This window comes from Dama dama, chromosome 7, assembly GCF_033118175.1.
Source record: "Dama dama isolate Ldn47 chromosome 7, ASM3311817v1, whole genome shotgun sequence".
NCBI classification, from domain to species: Eukaryota; Metazoa; Chordata; class Mammalia; order Artiodactyla; family Cervidae; genus Dama; species Dama dama.
In genome coordinates, this window is record NC_083687.1 from 42,664,957 (window position 1) to 42,686,376 (window position 21,420).

General features: G+C 46.1%; 1 protein-coding gene across 15 annotated transcripts in view; it reads left to right on the forward strand.

Moving 5' to 3' along the window:
* The window catches only part of ATXN1 (ataxin 1), a 405,775-nt gene extending 385,442 nt beyond the window's left edge, over window positions 1-20,333 (forward strand). For 14 of the 15 annotated variants that reach the window (XM_061147568.1, XM_061147571.1, XM_061147564.1 and 11 more), the window contains 2 exons: window positions 12,504-13,026; window positions 14,332-20,333. In XM_061147568.1, coding sequence (XP_061003551.1) covers window positions 12,504-13,026; window positions 14,332-14,426 — 618 coding nt within the window. In that variant the 3' untranslated portion in view covers window positions 14,427-20,333. Of the gene's footprint in view, window positions 1-12,503 lie in introns of all 15 variants that reach the window. The other variant, XM_061147579.1, reaches the window with a different exon arrangement.
* Window positions 20,334-21,420: the final 1,087 nt, after the last annotated feature.

Here is a 21,420-nt window from a genome sequence, read left to right on the forward strand (position 1 = left end):
GACCTTTAGTTGTGGCATGTGAACTCTTTGTTGCAGCATGTGGGATCTAGCTCCCCGACCAGGGGTCGAACCCAGGCCCCCTGTATCAGGAGCTTGGAGTCTTAGGCGCTGGACCACCAGGGAAGCCCCAACATCCATGTTTTAACGTGTAGGTTTCGTTATCATTTAGGTATGGTGAGGCCAACAGAGGAGAATACATCTGCCATTGAAAAGGTGGTGTGTTATACTCAGATCCCAAGAAGAGGGGATACGCCAGGCCACGTGGGTTGATGTGCGGAAGCAGCCCAGGGTCTGTTACAAGGCACTAGAAGGGAGGAGAAAACGTGGACAAGAGCCTTTATTGTTGTTTTGGTGGGAAGAAGTGGGTGAGGCAGGGCAGAAAGCGTAGGTTTGGCTAGTTGGAATCATTTCAGGAGGCTCTGGGTACAGGAGCTGACCCTAGGTGTCTGATAGTGACCCAGAGAGTGAAAGTCCCATTCAGTGGGGAGGAAGCTCGGGTGTGGGTGTTTTCTTTGCAGGTGAAGAGCATTATCCCCGGCAGGGGAGCTGTTAGCTATGTCTAGGAATTAGCTAACCCAGGGAGGGACAGACTCTCCAGTGTCAGCGAGACCCCAAGATGTCAAAGCATCAGATAATAAAAGGCATGGTTCATATAATCTGGAAGGTCAAGGCTGTCCCAGGTGATCTCCTGGACTTCTGATAAATAGGAGCCCCAAGGGCCAGATGCAGCCAAGCTGAGTCATGTTAAAACTGGAACCGTGGTCAGCTCTTAATTACCATGAGTTCCTCCAGTCCACTCTTTTCCAGCTTCTTAAATCACTTGAATGCATTTATTCCGCCCGTGTGTATGAAAACAGCAGTTTCACTGCCCAACTTGCTTGAAGTCAGGTTTGGCCACCAGGCGGGGAACTTCCCAAGCTATAGAGCCTCAGTGCCTCTGGGAATGGGATATGACAGCACCTCCTTCAGTTTGAAATAAGTTGAAAAATGGTCAGGGCGTAGCTGGTATTTGGGACAGTCAAAGATAAACAAACTAGTTAATGGTTTGAATTGTTTTTAGAATATTTTTAAAAAGATCAAGTGAGGTGGGGGAGTCTGATTTTCCAAAGCGTTTTCCAGGACTGCTTGTGAATGTCCGGATGTGGGATCTTGCACAATATCAGAGGGCCTGCGTTGCCAGATGCTTTTAGCCCCGAAGACTTTTTTTTTTAATGGCGAGATGTTGCTGTGAACTTTGGTGAGGCCGAAGAAAAATTTCTCAGGGTTCTGATGCCAAAAAAAAAAAAAAAAAAAGCAAAAATCAGGATATTTGGAAAAGGGCATCATTATGTAGGACTCCCTACCCGTGTCTGAGTTTCTGCTCCCTATCCGCATCCTACGTGGATTATGACTGGATGGATCCTCATTGAAAAAAGAATGAGCTGACTTACTAGCAAAGTTGTCTTTTAACAGACCCCAAGTGAAGCCTGGGAAATAAACAAGAAGGAAAAGTAATTCTTTTTTTTTTTCATGATCCTTGTAATCCTTAAAGCACTACTGTGAACAGAGGTAAGCAGAGGAAGAGGGGTTATTTTGAAATGCAACTATCTCCTCCCAGCACCTCTTTTCAGCTTTCAGTAAAGAACTGCTCTGAGCTGCAGGCTCATCTCCAAGGCCGCAGGAGCCCCCACAGACCAGAGCCTTACAGACCTCTAGGTTCCAGATTGACTGGCATTGCGGAGGGAGGTAGCATCGCTGCGTGCTCGTCCCGCCCGATCCTCTGCAGAGCGAATGCTTAAACGATTGAGAAATCGGCTTCCATGTGTGAAGTCTCATTTCCTTCCTGTCGCCAGGCCACCGGTCTCTTTACTGACGGCCAAGGTGCAAATTAGAAGGTAGCGGGTTTGTCAGGGCCTGTTCGCAGGCCTGTCAGGCCGCCCCTTTGTGGCCCGGCTGCCCGCTGGGAAGGACTCAAAAGGGTGGCTGGGGTTCCAAGCTGCAGAAACACAAGTGCAGGGCCCGGCTCGCCAGCGATGTGTCACTTTACCCAGAAGCCTATCAGAAACAGGCTGACATCATCCCAGCTAAAATACTCCACCAGCTGTGTTTGCCACAAGTGACGGGGGCAGAGGCAGCCGAGAATCAGAGAAAGGGAGCAGGGAGAGGGGCGGGCGAGAGAAGGAAGGTCTGGATTTAATTTACACTCTTAAGGGCTGAGGGCTTCCCTTCCTCCTCGGGGGGCTTTCTGAGGGGTTTTCTCCCCTGGCCTGGAGATCCCGTCTCAGTCTTCTCAACCGATTAGAAATCTCTTTAACACTTGCACCCATTAGGGAGGTTGAGAGATGTGCAGAGCGTTTTCACTGAATTGGCCAAATCACGGATTTGACTGGGAAAGTTGTGGGAGGAAGGGGGTGGTTTTCTAAAGGATGGATGACTTTGTGACCCCTGGCGTAAATCCTGAATGGAAGCAGGACCACAGGGACGCTTGACTTCATAACCTACCCCGGGCGTCCCCGGTGAACGCGGTGTGGCTGGTGGGAGAAGCCCCGAGCCTGGGGTCTGGGCGGCGGTAGGAGGAAATTGTCCCATCTCTCTCTGAGCTAGGGTTTTGCTCATCACTAAAACGGGCAAATGATTCCTTATACAAGATCATATCCTCAGCATCCTCTTGGTTTTTGTATTCCTTTGCTTTCCTGCCGTGCAGAACAGCCCTTGTAAAATTTACTGGCACCCACTAAGCAAAAAATAATAATAATAATAATAAGGGGGAGGGGATATACAGGGAAAGTTACCTGACTTCATGCTAATAGCAAGCATATAGATCCAGTGAGAAAGAAAGCCACCCTGTATAGAAACAAGGGGATTTTTCACTGAGGGATTATTTTTAGGGGCCGAATTCCTAATTATTATTGTGATAAGAGACCACCAGGGTGGTGGATCTGAAGCTTCGTGTGAGGCAGTGTAGGAGAAAAAAGCCATCCCTGTGGTTTCGTCATTCCCAGGGCAGTATTCCTTGGCCCAGGCAAAGTATCCTTGCATCCCAGTTCCCCCAGGCTGGTTCTCCTCCAGGAGAATTAAAGGGGCATCTCAGGCATTGTCTGTCAGCCTGTGTGCACCACACGAAGCCTCTCAGTAGCCACCCATGGTCTCCTGAGTCTATGGTGAGCTCAGAAGGGATCCTGAGATGATGATAACATCCACATGGGAGCCAGTGTGATTCAACTGGAGGGCAGAGCATCATCTGCTTGGGTGGGAAGCAGGTTAACTGGTCAGAAAATGCAAGACCTGGAGCTGAAAAGACCCAAGGCTGAATCTGTCCTCCACCACTGGAGCTTTGGGACTTGGTGCACACACGCTTCACGGTGCAGATGACACATGCGCCTTCCATCCGGCTCGTGTTGTAGTGTGAAGAATGAAAGTGGTTGTAAGAATGAAAGGAAAGTGAAGCCAAGGTGTTAGCCGCTCAGTGGTGTTACTCTCTGCAACCCTGGGGGCTGTAGTCCCCCAGGCTGTGTCCATGGAACTCTCCAGGCAAGCATACTGGAGTGGGTTGCCATTTCCTTCTCCAGGGGATCTTCTCAACCCAGGGGTTGAACCTGGGTCTCCTGCATTGCAGGCGGATTCTTTACCATCTGAGCCACCAGGGAAGAAAGGAAATTCGCTCAAAAGAACCAGTTCAGTAGGTGGGTAGTAGGTCCTCAGCAGTGTTAGTTTTACTTCCTTGCTTCCGCTTGGGTGGGACTTTGACCCTGAGAAGAGAAAGGTTAGGTCCTGAAAAGTGAATGAGTAAAAGGCTTCATGCTCTTACAAGAGCTTTTGGAAGGAGGGCCAGTTTAGCAAAGTCTGAAAGAAGGCTGAACTTTTCCAGTGAGCCTCATAAGCCATTTCACTCTGCCTGTGTTCCTGCGGCATAGTCCCTAGGAGAGGTCCAGGAGCATCCCTCGCCATCACTGTTTCTATGAAGGAAGGTCCATGATCTCACTCTGGCCTGTGTGCACATAACACTGTCTGCTTTTCCTGAGAGTGAGCTGGACTAGAGGGGTCATTTGATGGTTGAGCCCTGCACATCAGTGACCAATGCAGAAATGGGGGCTCATGCACCTCTCCTTTGCAGAAAGGATCTGGGCACCATGCCCACTGAGGGACCCCCGGCCCGGGACGGCCCCCCTGGGGAGCCCTGGGCTTCCATCTCTGAGCAGCCGCCGCACCCCTCCGTCTCATGCTCCCCAGGCTCGACTTTTCTGAAGAGTACACGACATTTTGTCAGTATGATCGCAGGACGTTTGATCTGTGATGAGGCTGCTTTTTTCCCTTAGTGCTGGGCCCTGTGTCTCATTAGGGCTGTCTGTCGCCTCCCAGAGTCAGGAGCTGCCTGCTTCCTTTTACCTCCTTGGTGGCAGCTTAATATTCCGTATCCTTTTCTTCTCCCAACCCGTGTGTGTGTGTTTGTGTGTGCACGCATGTGCTTGCACGCACACACCCATACAGCATGTTACAATGACATGCTCACTGCACAGTCCCAGGTTCAAATCCCAGATGAGTCCCCCCAAGATGAAAGGCTCTTGCTGAACCACGCAAAGACACTGGGATTCTTGGCCTCCGGAGGAGAAGAATTCAATCCAGGGCCAGAGACGAGGCTTGATCGCTCAGAGCTTTTGTGTAATAAAGTTTTATTAACGTATAAAGGAGATAGAGAAAGCTTCTGACATAGGCATTAGAAGGAGGCAGAAAGAGTACCTGCTCGCTACTGTTAGCCATGGAGTTATATACTCTCTAATTAGTTGTTACATTGAATCTAAAAGAATGTCTGGAGGTTGTAAAGACCTCACTAGACCTACTCCCATAATTTACATTTTAAGATAATAGGACTAGCCAGGTTTTTTCCAGAGACTGTCCACAGGCAGGATACATTATTATTATATAATCCTAAGGAATGTAGAGGGAAAATGTTTGTCCTTTCTTCCTCCTTGAGAATTCCAGACCCCTCTCTCCTTAGGGACCCCTAGACTTCTTATCAACCTGCCTAGGAAATGACTGTCTCACATTCCACTATTTTTTCATTTGACCTTGGTGTTCTGTGAGCCGTCAGTGGCTGCATTATGCATTTAATGGGTTAACTGGTGCCTTAAAATAGCCAGAGCCCTCCTGCAGGCAGCACTGACCCCTGTATAGTCCCTAGGCAGCCAAGGCAGACCGATTGCCAAGCATTTTACACATGGGGCTTGGTGGACATGAACCCTGATGAATCAGAAAATGGGTAGTGGCCGCCCTCGATGCAAAGCTCATTGCTGGCCCTGGGGTCCAGTGATTGGTGATAATCCTCCCAGCTCTAATGCCAGAAAGGCTCCAGCAGAGAAGCAATATCAAACACATTTTTGTCTGTGTTCCCTCCCCCTCCCCTCAAAAGAAGAAAAATGCTTTGCTCTAGCATGTGTGTGATATAAGTGCCCCCAACTTGGGGATCTTACATGTGTTATTGAAGCAGATTATCTGGGACCATTGTAGTTTATAGCTTTTTTTTTTTTTTAAGTAGACTTTATTGTTGAAAGTAGTTTTAGGTTTATAAAAAATGGAGCAGAAAGTTCAGAGTTCCCAGACACCTAGAGTTTCCTGTTATTAAAATCTTGCATTTTAATGGTACATGTGTGACTTGTAATTGATGAGCTAATATTGATACATTATTATTAACTAAAGTCCATACTTTATATTAGGATTTACTCTGTGCTCTACATGCTGTAGGTTTTGATAAATGTGTGATATCACATATCCAGCCTTCTAGTGTCCTAGAAGATAGTTTCCCCACCCTAAAGATCCTTCATGCTTTACCTACAGGTGTTCCGCACCCCACCCCCAACCCTGGCAATCACTGATCTGTTTCCATCTCTGTAATTCTCCCTTTTCTAGAATGTCATGCAGTTGGACTCCTATAGTGTGTAGCCTTTTCAGACTGACTGCTGTCACTCGGGAACATAAATTTACAGTACCTTCATGTTGTTCTGTGGCTTTGAAAGCTCATTTCCTTAGAGAACTGAATAGTACACATTTGTTCTTTAAGGCACGCATTTTCAGACCCTGGTAGGGAGGGAAGGCAAGTGGGACAGACCCGTGTGCCCCAGAGCCGCCCCGGTCACCTGCCAGTCGGGTCTCTGGGAGCCAAGCAACATTGCGAGAAGAACTCAGCTCATCCGTCATGTGGGGCTTGTGTTTGGAGGCGTCTCTGTGCTGGGATGTGGGTTTAATGAAACAGCTTCCACCAAAGACTGAGTCAGGCTTAGCGTGAACGTGATGAAATGTTTTAAATAGAACACTCACAGACTCTCTTACACTCGACTGAAGAGGTGTGACTGTTTTTATTAATGATTTTTCAACATTGAAGTAAATGGGGCCTCTGTCAGCCCCTCCATCTTTGCTCCAGTGTTTTCATTTTTTTTTTTTTTTTTTCCGACATGGAGAATGTGGTCATGCAAACTAGCCTTCGAGGAGAGCAGACGGACTTTTCTCTATGGGTGAAACAGGACCCAGAACTTCGTTTGCAGACAAAGTTAGGGATTCCCAGTATAAGCATGTCACCAAAAGTGAGAGGTCCTCACTGACGCCCACTTCTGAATCATGTCCTCACTCCTGGAGGCAGGCAGAATGTGTACATTTGCAATAGGCTCGAGAAGAAAATGCTTTGTAAAACAGATGCCCTTCACATTTGTGAAAACAGGGATTCTCATGAAGGAAAAGGGAGACAAATTTAAACAACAGACGTTTTGTTTTCTTTATATCTTGCTTTTGGTGATACATACATATGTGTGTGTATAGACAGAGCACCAATCTACTGTTGAAAAATACAACCAAACAGCATAGATGTGCGTCTAGGCATGCACGGTTTAGATATGGTGGTCTTTAAGTAGCTAAAGGTATTTTACTGAACTTACACAAGAGCTGAGAATGATCATGAAAGGTGGTCATTCGCCAGATCAGGAGGCGACACTAAATAATTATCAGCCCAAAGTGAGGATGTTACCTCCCTGTCTTGGTTTCTTCATCTTGAATAGCAGTTGCAGGCGATCGTTTTAGAGGAGCTGGTTTAGTGGGGCTGGAGAGAGGGAGGGGAGGGGAGGGCAGGTTCCTCTTTGGAGCCGTGGGGAGCGGTGGGTGTGTCTGCAGCCACTGGAGGAGGGCGGGAAAGGGCACAGGAGGATGGAAGGTGACCACCCCTAAAAAAGAGAGGTGCTGGATACGAGGCATCCAGGGATGAAAGGCAGAGGGGGCCTCAAGCTGACACCAGGACAAAGGCTTTTCATGCTCCCATTTCATCCTCCAGTTTGCTTCAAGTGTTTGGAAAAGGATGTATTTATGTGATGAAAAAAGAGAAACTGGCTGTGTCGAGCTGCCAGGAGTTATATAACAGGTTTTGGTCTTGTATGGTCCTGCCCTCATGAATATATTTTCACTGGGGTTTAATCGGAGCCCATGAGCCTCGACAAGGTCATAAAATGAATTCATGGTTATTAGCGCAGAAAGGAACCTCACGCCTGGGGAGAAAGTAACTCAAGTATGACTCAGTGGGATCAGGGTGAGCGCCACGTCTGACGGGGGACTGTGGAGTGAGGCAGCTGTGGTTCTCCTGGAACGGTGCCCGTGAAGGGCTAAGCGGGACCCAGGGAAGGTGCAGCTCCTCTCTGGGCGGGGAGCGTGAGCCCGGTGGAGTCCCGGCCGGGGTCGCAGGCCCAGGCAGTCTCTGTAGCATCTAAACATTGGCCTCTGTTGGCCAGTGGTACACTGCGGTGTTTTCACTCGTGGAGGGCAAACAGAACCAGTCTTTCAGATTTGTCCTGAGCACCCATTACAGGCCGGGAGGCGTCCTGCACCCTGGGGATAGAACGGTGAGCAAATCAGGCAGTGTCTCAGCACAGCACCCCCATTCCAGAACGTACAGTCTCTTGGGAGTTCCTGGGCAGAGGTGAAACAGAAATATGGAAGGAGAGAAAAGGACGCATCAAAAGATAACACGTGGTGCGGGAAAAAATAAAGCAGGCCAAAGAGGATGGGGAAAAGAAGGATGGAGAATAGTTAAACAGGGTGTTTGGGGGCACTCTCTCTGAGAGGGGGAGCAGGAGGCGACAGCACACAGAGCAAGAAGGCTTCAAGTGGAGGGAAGAGCAGACGCACAGACCCAGGGGCACAAGTGTCTTTTGGAGTGAGAGGCCCAACGAGAAGACCAGCGTTACTGCGGTGCAGGGATGAAGGGGTGGGATGCAGACCACGCCGGGTTTGTTCACAGGGCTTTTTCTCCCAGTGAGAAGCTGGCTTGGCCAGGACTGTGGCTGTGGAGGCCGTGAGAAATAGTCTCATCCTAGCTGCATTTGGAAGAGAACACCCCTTGGACCTGCTTGTGATTTGGATGCATGTGGTCTGGGAGGAGGAGCCCAGGAAAGTATGCCCAGGCTGCTGACTTGAACGCTGAAAGTGTAGGGACGCGGCTCTTGGAGGTGGGGAGGAGCCCAGGAGGTGCCAGTGGGCAGGGGAGAATCAAGGGTCTGTTTGGGACACGTTCAGTTAGTTGCCAGTATATAGGCAAGTGGACATCGCCAGGTGACGTGGTTGCCAGCATCCAAACAGGCCCTGGTGAAATTACTGGTTTTGCATGCATGTTCTGGCTCCTCATTGAAGGCAGGAACTAGGTCTTAAACAGTAAGTCTCATGGTCTCAGTGTTACATTTTGAACTTGATTCAAACTGCAAAACCTGGAGTGTGAAACACTTAATATTTCTCAGCACCAGAGGGAGCCCCACATGGGCCTCAAGTTCAAGGAATTCAGACTCATTTCTGGTTTAAAGCGACATCATGTCACAAAATCCCACCATGTCCATTTCATATCCACAGTAGTACCTGTTGGCCTTGACAGCATGTTTTGAGGCAGATAATGCTCCTCTGTAAGGGAATTTCAAGCGCGCAGACCCAGCCATATACATTCTCACTGAAAAATCTGTCAGTATGATTTCATTAATTGTTAATGATCAGTTAACCTTTGAGAATGTTTACGTCCTTCTGACAAACCTAATTACAAAATGAAAATACTTTTGTTATGACTACTTCAGTGTGCTTATTTGAGATATGTACAATGAGAGTTTAACTTTCACCCAAGGATAGGCAAAACCTTACTTAAGTTCACGTATATCCAGACCCCCCAAAAAAGTGCATTATCTAGATAATTCAGGCTACAGCATTAGGGAGGGAAGAATATTCATGAGGATAAGTATTAGCGAGGATAAATGATTAGGAGAAATATAACATGGGGCCTGAGCCATGCAGTCAACTGCTTACCGTGATCAGATGACCTGAATCTTTTGCTCCTAATTTGTATGGACCCAGCTGAAGGGGTGGCATCTTTTCCTGGGATGGCAGAGCTCTCTGGGGAGAAGACAAAGTGAGCTTTTAGGAGGAAGGGACCAAAGGCAAGCCTTTGAAGTGACAGGGAAGATTTCCCCAAAGCTCTCTAGGTTAAAATAAATCCCATTATCATCGCCCTTTTCAGCATACCTCTCAAATATTCTCTCTCCTCCTCACTTTTCTTTCATGCATTTTTAGGTAAGCTGTTCAAGCTATCAACCACCTCACAAAATTTCATTCTAAGACCTGCTCTTGGAGTTTTGAGATGATAGAACAATGAAGGGCTTTTAAAATGCCCCCAAATATGGTGTATATAATGGGGGAGCAGGTACATCTATATCATTCCTCATGGAGTCATCAGTAACATTACTCATCACAAAGGCTTTGAAGCCATCGTCTTAATAAGTCTGTCGCACTTGGCAACATGTAAAAGTCTTCAGATAGATATGTACACAGTAGAAGTTATTTTCAGAATGTGAATATTGGCTGCTCTGGGGAATGTGTGTGATATGGCTGACACCGCAAGAGCCTCTTGGTTAGTAGTCGTGGGGCTGACTGTCAGCACAGCTCTGCCCAGGAGCAGGGGGTCACCTAGGAAATGCAGCTAACAGACCCCAGTTGAAGCAGGATTTGTTCCCTCCACTCTGTGTATGAGGCTCATGGCTTTAAGCAGTTTGGGACAGGGTTCATGGAGCCAGCTCCAGGCTGGTCCTCCCACTTGGAGCTCAGTGGTCGTCCCCATCTGATACGTAACTTGTAGGTATGTCTGCATACGTCTGCATGCTGGGAACATCGCTCTGTAATTGAATATCAGCTGTCATATATAGAGAGACACTTGATTCGCCTAGCAGATGTAAGGCTGATGCTATTTCACAGTTTTTCGTATCATGGAACAAATCCGTAACCTCGGGTCATTGGATTCTATTTATTCCAAATAACACTCACCACTTTTGGGGTAGTGGGAATGTTAAGTTCATCTCTTCTGGTGATACTACAGTATCTTTGTTCACAGGGACAGAGATCAGTAACATAGGAAAAAAGAAAACGGGTTTGGGGGCCACAGAGACTGGGATTAAATCCCAACTCCATCAGGGTATAGTTCTGACATTAGGTCACTGATTCAATCTCTTTGACACTTAGAGTTCCTTTTTTGTAAAATTGGAACAACAGAATTTTTCTCACTAGTTTACTGTGAGTATCAAATAAAATACTTTTTGTGAAGTATGTACCTAAATGTTTAACAGATAGTTGGAACTCAAAATTTTTTAAATTCTCTTTTCATTATTCAGATAATCCATAACAATGAAATTTTCCCCCAGATAATATGAACATTTATATGGGCTCATGCCCACACACTGGAGAAGGAAATGGCATCCCGCTCCAGTATTCTTGCCTGGAGAATCCCATGGACAGAGGAGCCGGGCAGGCTACAGTCCACGGGATCGCAAGAGTCGGTCACGACTTAGCGATTAAACCACCACCATGCCCATACACATACTATAGTAATAGGCTTTCATATAAATTCATTCTAGTTGTTTTCTCTAAAAAACACTTAGTCTTCTACGGAGCAAATAAAATTATATCATTCAAGAAATGCATCTAAAACAAGATTAATCACAGTTATCAAAAAAATAGGTTAAGTAGAAAAGCCATAGTCCATGTAAATTGCATGAAAATTTACTACTTTTTTTTATGAAAATTTACTACTTCTAAAGTGAGATATTTAATTATTTGTGTGTTTCTGGATGTGTGTGTGCCTGTGCATGAAATTCAACAGAACATTTTCAATATTACTGTATTTAGTCAATACAGCCATCTTTCCATATCTGTGGGTTCCACACCTGTAGAGTCAACCAATCACAGATTGAAAATATTTATGGGCAAAAAAATTCTAGAAAGTTCCAAAAAGCAAAACTTGAGTAGTTTCCAGGCACCAATTTACATAGCATTTACATTATATTACAAGTAATGTAGATGAGTTAATGTATGCAGACAATGTGTGTAGGTTATATGCAAATACTGTGCCCTTTTATATGGACTTGAGTATCCTTTCAGTCATTTCGATTTATTGAAATTTATGGTAGTACATGGCACATGTGTGCGTGCTCTAGTTATGTCCGACTCTTGGTGACCCTATGGACTGCAGCCTGCTAGGCTCCTCTATCCATGGGATTTTCCAGGCAAGAATACTGGAGTGGGTTGCTATGCTCTCCTCCAGGGGATCTTCCTGACCCAGGGATCGAACCTGTGTCTCCTGCAGCTCCTGTGTTGGCAGGTGGTTTCTTTACCAGTAGCACCACCTGGGAAGCCTGCATGGCACATAAGCAGCCTAGAAAAACCAATAGCTACTGAAAGGATGCTGGGCTTCCCCTGCTTTTGATATTTGTCTTCCAGATAAAAGAGAGACTGACTGGAATACCTGGGGCTTGACCATGTAGCTGGGCCAAGCACGTGAACTGTCGTGTATTCATTGCACCCTCAAACCCCTTGAAGTGTTGCCCAGGTTTCAGGTCCTGGGGAAGCCCTCCCTGTTTTCTCCAGCTCTCTCTGGTTCTCCTCTTCCTAAATTCCTAGAATACGCCTTCATTTGTCCAACAAATGTTTATTTTCAACTACATGCCAGGTATTCTTTTCGGGGCCAGGGACACAGTGATGAGCACATAAGTGCCTGCCTCATGAAGCTAAAATACAGTCTTAACTCTGATGCCTGTTCAGCGCTGTCATCGGTGAGGACAGCATCTGTCCAGTGAGTTAATAAAGCACAGGAACACACTCTGGGTGTGAGTCACATGCAGCGCCCAGCGCCTGAACACTAAGCAGGTGTTCCGTCATCCTGGGGAGGGGGGGCCATTGACTTGTTTTAACAAAGACCAGCTACAGAGCGGATACACAGTAAAACTATATTTTTGAATACTGAATGGACTTTGACTGGCTTCTCTATATGATAAACACAGGTACAGCAGAAAATTAAGAGGCTTAGTTACATGTGTTGGTAGAGGCAGATTGGGGAACTGAGTCTTTTCTTCCAATCAGCTTATGTGCAAATGTATGTTTGTGTACATGTGTATATGCAATAAAACAAGGATAAAACGTCTTCATCTTTTCCTTCTTTCCCTTCTCCCTGTCTCTCACTGTTCCCACAGGTCAGCGTGGAAGTTTTGGTAGAGTATCCTTTTTTTGTGTTCGGACAGGGCTGGTCATCCTGTTGCCCAGAGAGGACCAGCCAGCTCTTTGATTTGCCGTGTTCCAAACTCTCCGTCGGGGACGTTTGTATCTCGCTCACCCTCAAGAACCTGAAGAACGGCTCTGTTAAAAAGGGCCAGCCCGTGGATCCGGCCAGCGTCCTGCTGAAGCACTCAAAGGCCGACGGCCTCGCGGGCAGTAGACACAGGTATGCCGAGCAGGAAAACGGGATCAGTCAGGGAAGCGCCCAGATGCTCTCTGAGAACGGCGAACTGAAGTTTCCCGAAAAAATAGGATTGCCGGCCGCACCCTTGCTCACCAAAATAGAACCCAGCAAGCCCGCGGCCACGAGGAAGAGGAGGTGGTCAGCACCCGAGACCCGCAAACTGGAGAAGTCGGAAGACGAGCCACCTTTGACTCTTCCCAAGCCTTCTCTCATTTCTCAGGAGGTTAAGATTTGCATCGAAGGCCGCTCTAACGTAGGCAAGTAGAAGCCGCGTGGGGAAGGGAAAGCTGGCCCTCCTTTATCGTTTGTATCCAGATTACAGATGTACTGTAGGCTAAATAACTCAGTATTTACATGTTATCCTCTTACTTTAGGGTTCTGTTATAACCTTGTCATTAGACTTACAGTGGGCGTTGGGCAGGTGATTTGGTGCATATGCTTTTTCCGGGCATGTCTCTCAGCGGGTGGGTAGGTGGGGTGCCAGGGTAGGTCCAGCCCAGGCTCCAGGCAGGTGGTGGGCATCCTGGTTGAGATGAAGGTGGCCCCATGGCACCCGCCTTTTCTGGCATTGTGGATGCACCCACGGGGGCAACCGACTTCCACTGGCTTCAGAGGGGTGGTCTGCGGGAAGGGAGCTGCGTCAGGGGCGTGTGCGCGTGCCTGTGTGCCAGGGAGGGTGCCTGGGTGACACTTCCGTGAGGGTGTCTCTCTCTCTCTGCCTCCCTCTGTCTTGCTCTCGGCACCAGATTGGAGGTCTGGGGGAATGTCCTCAGGAGGTTCCCCTGTGCAGAGTCAGCATCGGGGCCTCCGAGAGAGGTACCAGACAGCAGATGGAAAGTTAACCGTGTAAAAGAACATTTCCCCCTCCCCCCCAACTTACTTTACAATAAAAGCAACTTTTAATCGTAGAGATAAATATATATATATATATATATATATATATATTTCCCCCTATGGGGCCTGACTGCACTGATATTTTTTTAAAGAGCAACTGCCACCCATGGGATTTCGTTTCTGCTTTACCAGTGCAGTAGTGATGTCTCCAGGGCGTCGTGGTGGGCAGGCGGCCCCTGCTGGCATCCTCCGCACTGGTTGGGGGGGGCGCTGGGCAGCAGGGGTGGGGAGAGTGAACACCCCCTCCGGTCTCTGTGCAGTGTTAGGAGAACCAATCAGGTTAATTGCATTGACTTCGCTCCCAAGAGATAAGACACAAACTGCCCTTCAAAAGAGCTGCAGAAGCTCTTTGTTTTGGGTTTGCAAATCTTTTGTCTTTTAACTCTAGTACTGTTTATAGTTCATGACAATGGACAACTCGGGTGCCACTTTTTTCAGATTCCAGTGTGACGTGAGGAATTAAGATTTTGAAGATAAGCATATATATTACTATCTCTAAGTACTTAAAATGCCGTTCACACTTTATTACCAAGCATCTTGGTCTCTCATTCAGCAAGTACTGTATCTCACTTTAAACTCTTTGGGAAGAAAAACAGAAAAGAAAAAAAAAAACTAAGTTGCTTTCTTTCTTTTTTTTTTTTTTTTTAAACACTGTAACTACATTTCAGCTCTGCAGAGTCTCTCACGGAGCAAGATGCTGAAAGTTTCAAAGTGGTTTCAAGGAATGAATGTGAATTATGAACTTGTATGTGACAATGAATGACCACCAAGTACAGCCTGACAGGAGGCACTCTTCACTTTGATGTCTCAGAAAGGATTTAAAAAGCATATGCAGAGCTGGCAGAGGAACTGAGAGGGAAGGGATGGGAAAAAAAAAAAGAATACTCACTTTTGTCCAGTGTTTTTCTTTTTAAGACGAACTTTTAAAGAACCTTGCAATTTGCACATCTTGAGTTTATAAATTTGTGTGATATTCCTGCAGTTTTTATTCAATAACATTGTGGGAAAGGCTTGGGGGACTGAACGAGCATAAATAAATGTAGCAAAATTACTTTCTAACCTGCCTAAACTCTAGGCCTTTTATAAGATTATGTTCCTTTCAAGATTCATTTTTGGTCTTCTTACCGTATCTGTCACATAAAACCAGGTCTTAGCAGGACAACTCTGAGAATTTTCTTCAGATTCATTGAGAGAGTTTTCCATGAAGACATTTATATATGTGAGCAAGTTTGTTTTTTTTTTTTTTTCCTAAGAAAACAATTATTATTGTTGTTATTAATGTTATTTTCAAAATGACTTTCTTTTTCCATCTGAAATCAAGATTTAATGTTTGGTACAAACCCAGAAAGGGTCTTTTACATTTGAGACCTTTTATCCCCAGAGATCTGAAATACTGTTTGTGGGTTTTGAGTGTGCATTTTCAAGTGCTTAAAAGTTTTATAAAGAGAGAGAAATTTTTAAATATTCTTACTTGGAATGGCTGCGACGAATCTGAACAAATACCTGATTTTTCTTTTACCATTGAAAATAGTACTTTTTCCATCTCACAGATTTTTAAAAAATTATTGTCAGCCCACATTCTGGCTTTCCAGTATTCCTTCACATTTAGCTCTCAGCAGAACTGATGATTTTTAGAAACCATTTCTGGGGTGTACCAAAAACATTGGAATAGGTTTTGAACTGCTAGATCCAGTCCTTGACTTTCTTCGGTTTTCATTACCCTCTCAGCATGCTAGCAGAGAGCTGAGTGAGTCCATTCTTGCAGTCATATTGCTTATTTAGTGCTGTATTTTTTTTAAACGTCTCTGTTCAGAGGACTTGCTTAATCTTCCATATATTCTGCTCAGGGCACTTGCAATTAGGTTTTGTTTTTCTTTTTTTGTTTTGACGGTAAGAGGAATACGGGGCTGCCATACAGACTGTCCTCATCAGTACCACTAACGACAGTGATTCACCTGGACTCAGAGAAACACCCACCACCTTTTGGCTTCTTTTGAGTATTGAACTAACCGGATCCACACCTCCAACACTAAAACGGGAAAACATGCGTGGTTTGGAGCAATAGGAACATCATCATTGTTTTTCGTGCTTCTGTTTCAGGTATAGGAATTATCGAAGAATCGGTTCTTTCTAAACATTGTCCCATTTACCTTCTTGCTTCTTTAGCGTGTGCAATACTTTCCGTGCCAATAGAGTCTGATCAGTGTGCGCTCTAGAGAAAGTGTAGGTAGGCCCCTCTTGGCTTTTTCCTTATTCTCTCCATCCTTTTCCTGTGCCGGCCAGAGAAGGGCTGGAAGGAAGGAGCCAGGAAGGGGAGAGCCTCCTGCTGGGCGATCGCCCTGCTCCGGGAAGCCAAGGCCCCTGGGGCAGGGAGCTCTGGGGGGAGCCCCGCCTTTCCCCCGCCCTGTTGTGGAAAAGAGTAAAGGAGATGGAGGGGAAGAACGCGCTTTTCCCCTCCTCACCGCGAGGAACAGTGGCGCGCAGACGGGAAGGAGGCAGACCCATTTCTAAGGCGCACTCTGGAGCAATCGAGCCAGGATCAGCCCCTGTTCCACGGTCCTTTCCTCGAGTAGGTGGGCCCCCCGCTCAGGCCTGTGTCCTGGAGACTTGGAGCCGCGCCTCCTCCGAGCCTGGGCGGGAAGCGTGGTCCACCGCGTGCGCGCCTTCCGAGCCTCCGGCGCAGGTGGCTGCGGAGGGGCCGGGCCTCCTGCGGACAATGCCCACCGCCCCTCTGTGGCAGCTCTCGCCTCCAAATAGGAAGGCCATCCGGAGGACAGGGGCCCTCCTCTCGTTGGCATACGTGGGCAAGCCCCGGGGCCCCCAGAGCAGCCCAGTCACCGCGCCCGCGTAGCCCACCTAGCAGTGCCGGGTGTAGAAACCCTCCCGAGCCGCGCAGCTTGCGAGGAGCAGCCATGTGCCTCTGTACTGTGTCCACTTTGCAATATTTACCTAACCCATCTTTTGTTCTTACCCATTTTCCATTTTTAAACTAGTAACAGCAGGCCTTTTGCGTTTACAGTGGAACACAATCACCAAATTAGTCAGGGCGAAAAGAAAAAAAAAAAAATTCACCAACAAACAAGGACCTCTCTTTCTAGGGATTTCTAAATATATAAAATGACTGTTCCTTAGGATGTTTCAACTTCAGAATTATTTCAGTTTGGGCCACACTGGGGGCGGGGCAGGGCGGCTAGAGAGATGGATACCACTTACCTCAAATCTTTTCAAGTGGAAATCCAAAATTGCTTTTTTCATTTGGACGTTCAGGATGATTTTCTATGTCGGTCAATTTTGTGTCTTCTCCAACTCACCCCCGTTTGTTTTGGGAGGAATGTTTTTTTTTTCCCCCATTGCTGTCCTCAGTCCCATTTCTCACCCTGAATCATGACCCTGTGTGTGTCCTGTTAGGGTTTTCTCGCCCACCGGGAAATGGCAGCACTCCTCCTCCCCCCAAGGAACTCTGCAGAACCTTTCACACCTCTAACTCAGGGACGGGGCTGGCGTGTGTGTGGTACACTGACGTGTCCAGAAGCAGCACTTTGACTGTTCTGGGAGTAGGGTTGTACAACTTCAAGGAATGTTTGGATTTCCTGCATCTTGTGGATTTCTCCTTAGATACCACATAGATCGCAATATAATGCTGCATGTTCAAGACGAACAGTAGCTCCTAGAAATCATAAAATCCACTCTTTGCACATAGTTCGATCTTTACTGAAATATGTTGCCAAAATTTATTTTTGTTGTATAGCTTTGGAATTTTTTTTTTTTTTAAGGAAACAATTGACAATACCCCTTAACATCTGTGACTACTAAGGAAACCTGTTTCTTTCATGGAGAAAAAAAATCTCAAGTGCTTTTGAAGACACTAAATGCCATGCTATTTCAGATCTGGGTGAAGAAGCAGAGCTCTGAGGACAGAAGGCCAGGCTTTTTGAGCTGTGTTGGTTGTCATGGCTACTGTTTGATGAACTGTAAGCAGCTCGACAAACCGTGGTCCGTTTCCTCCTAAAACCCTTTGCACGTCCTATCTCCTAGTCACCCATGATAATCCCAGGTGAAAAAAGGGCCAGCAGTCTCCATGGTCCAATCCTGCTTCTTCAGGGTGATGTGAAAGCAAGGGGAATTACACTGTGTGGCTTTTCAAGTGAAGCAGAAGTCTTTGCTTCCACCTTTGTTTTCAACCCAGAATTTCTGAAATAGAAAATTTAAGAACACATCCAGTAATAACTATACAGAGAACATACTTTTCTATAAAGCACATGCCTATGCCATTGTGTTACATTGGTTTCCTCTTTTTTTTCTCCACGGACAGTGTTGTGTTTCTGTTGATAGGGGAACTCCAAACTGTTTGCACACCTCTACTCCGGAGCTAAGATTTCTTTTACATAGATGACCTCGCTTCAAATAAGTTACCTTAATGATAGGATCTTTTCTTGTAGCACTATACCTTGTGGGAATTTTTTTTTTTTAATGTACACCTAATTTGAGAAGCTGAAGAAAAAAAAACTTTGAAGCACTCACTTTGAGGAGTACAGGTAATGTTTTAAAAAATTGCACAAAAGAAAAATGAATGTCAAAATGATTCATTCAGTGTTTGAAAGATATGGATCTGTTGAAACAATGAGTTTCATACCTTGTTTGTAAAAAAAAAAAAAAAGCATAAAGGTTGAAAGTTACATGTTTTTTTGTATATAGAAATATGTCATGTCTAAATGATCAGATTTGTATGGTTATGGCCTGAAAGAATTACTACTTAAAAGGCTCTTCAACTATACCTATGCTTCCTCTAGGTTTTTGTTACATAGAACCCTCTTCTGAGGGAGAGTAATTCTGTATTTTGCAATTAGAGAATACTGTTCATTCCTATGCCGAAAGTACTTCTCTGAGCTCCCTTCTTAGTTTAAACTCTTAAGCCATTGCAACTCCTTTTTCTCCAGAGATGATGTTTGACATTTTCAGCACTTCCTGTTCCAGTAAACCCAAAGAATATAATTCTGAACAAGAAGTGTTTGTAACAAGGGATCCTGGCTACCAAGAAAATGGGACTCATCACGAGGACACACACACACAAAAATGTTCAGCCTTCTCTCCCCCCCCGACACCTCATTTCAATGGCGGGGGGTGGGGGGGGTTAAACAAGAATTTCAGTTGAGATGCCTCGTTTCACATTGGTTTTATTTTGACTTTTTTTTTTCTTTACTATTAAGAGGCCAAAATTAATGTGGAGCAACTTCTCAGAAGTCATATTCTGTCCAGAAATCAAGCCAGCCAGCAGAAACTGGACAGCTGGCAGGGGAGGGGCAGGATGTTGAGCAGATCCCCCCTCCAATTCTTAAAATTCAGAATCTGAGCCCCTCCCTTACATTACACTCGATGTTTCTGGTAGCTGACATTCACCTGTACGATGGCGGGAGGGAACTGCGGCTTCAGTTTCTCATGTCCTCACGACTTGCATACAAATGGTTCAGCTGTATTAAAATTAAGTGCTTTTGGCCAATAGGTAGTAGCTCTCCAGTAACCGTCTCTTAAGGATTTCCGTCACTTTTCTTATCTGAAAGGACTCCAGTCTTCCACTGCAGATAATTGGAGACTTCACCCAAGTTTTCTTTCCCTTTAGTTTGTTCGTTTGCTGTCTGGGATGGCCGATGAGCCAGTCTCCTTTTCCATGGCCAGTCTGAAGGCCCCCTTTGGAAGTGCTGTTTACAGTCATCCTTGCCGAGGTAACAGTAACTGTCCTCTGGAATAAATGGCAAGTCTGAACGGTTACCAAGCTGGGTGTGTAGGTTTTCTCTGGTTCCTAACTCGAACCGCCTACTCTTCAATTAATCCAGTTCAGGAGTGGGGTGAATTTCTTTATTGTCAGTGAACGTTAAACTTGATACCTGTGTGCATCAGTTCTGTGAATACTGCCCTTTTGGCCTTTTAGGGGAGGTTTTTTTTTTTTCCTCCTCAGCCTTCACTGTTCCCTGTATACCCAAATGAGTGTCAGCTGAAAGGCTCCAGCAGAGCCCTGCCAGGATTTTCTGGTGGCCTTTGGTTAAGACAAGAGTCCTAATTTCTAGCCAGTGGGGTCCTGGCCCCGGGGTCATCTCTGAGAGTCACACTGATGTTGTTTTTCTAATATCAGCTCACGACCTACCAACCTTCCAATCGTACGCCTCCCACCGGCCAAGGAAAAAGAGACACCAGAACTTTGAGGGCACTATCAGACTGACATGGCCAGTACAGAGGAGAACTAGGGAAGGGATGATGATTTGCACCTTATTGAAAAGAAAAATTTAAGTGCATACATAGTTAAGAGCTTTTATTGTGACAGGAGAACTTTTTTCCATATGCGTGCATACTCTCTGTAATTCCAGTGTAAAATATTGTACTTGCACTAGCTTTTTTAAAACAAATATTAAAAAAAAAATGGAAGAATTCCTATTCTATTTTCTAATCGTGGTGTGTCTATTTGTAGGATACACTCGAGTCTGTTTATTGAATTTTATGGTCCCTTTCTTTGATGGTGCTTGCAGGTTTTCTAGGTAGAAATTATTTCATTATTATAATAAAACAATGTTTGATTCAAAATTTGAACAAAATTGTTTTAAATAAATTGTCTGTAAACCAGTACAAGTTTATTGTTTCAGTATACTCGTACTAATAAAATAACCGTGCCAATTGCAAACGTGTCTGTGCGTGTGTCAGGTCCTCGGAAACCAGGGAGGCTGAGGAAGTGGTGGTCCTTCTTCCTTCTTGATCCGCTGTGATCCCTGGGTAGGTTTGTGGTGGCAAGGGTGACATAAGGCTTTGCCTTTCTTACTAATTTTGGGGAGTGGGAAGAGGGTTCCGTCGTGCTTGAGACGAGAATCAGATAAAAGGCAGGTTTCAACATCTCATGTTTCAGCTTGTTCCATTTGTTTCTCCTCTCGGCACACTGCTGTTTTTACAAGAGATTTTTTTTGCCTCTTAGCAGTATTTGGCATCTTTGTGAGCTCGTAGCATTATCGATATGTTTCTGTATGCTTTGCTGCACACTGGTTAATGGTCTGAAGGTGGAAAGTTCGTCTATGTTTCTTGGAGTTCACGCCTGTTTTTGCATGGTGCCCGCTCTCAGATGGAGGAGGCTTGGCACTTGCCCCCGAAGGGAATTCCTCCAGGACCCAGTCAGGTAAGGCCCTCTGCCTGTATCTGCACGTGTGGCTGTCCAGTCCTTCCAGCCCTCAGGTTCTGCAGCGCTGGAAGAGAACTCTTGGCATCCAGTTCAGCGTTGTTGCTTATCCCAGGCAGGGACGGGCATCTCCTTTCTGGTTAGTCATCTTGCTTCGGTGTATGGGGACATCTCACCAGGACTCGGCTGTTAGGCCTGCGGCATCGAGGTCCTGTTGTACTAAGAATGCTAGTGTGAACGAATGTTGGTGTGTAAATTAGTGATGCACTGAGACTTGAAACCCAGACAACAAGGCTGTCCAAGCCCTCGTCCTCCAGAACAGTCTGGGCAGACGTGGGCCGCTCTGGTGCAGCAGTCTGAACTGCCGCCTGCTCTACCGTTGTTAATAGTAGCTGCTAATGGTCCTGACAAGTCTGGGTTCCAAGAGCTGCAAGTCATACCTGAATCAGTCCGGTTGATGAGAGGAAAGTCCTTGCTTTTCAGGTGACAACGCGGTCAACCTTGAAATCACCAGGAGCCTACAGTGCACAGGAAGCCCTGAACAATCAGCAGGTCTGAGGGCGTCCAGGGCAGGCTCCCCCACGCCCACTGCTGCTGGAGGCAG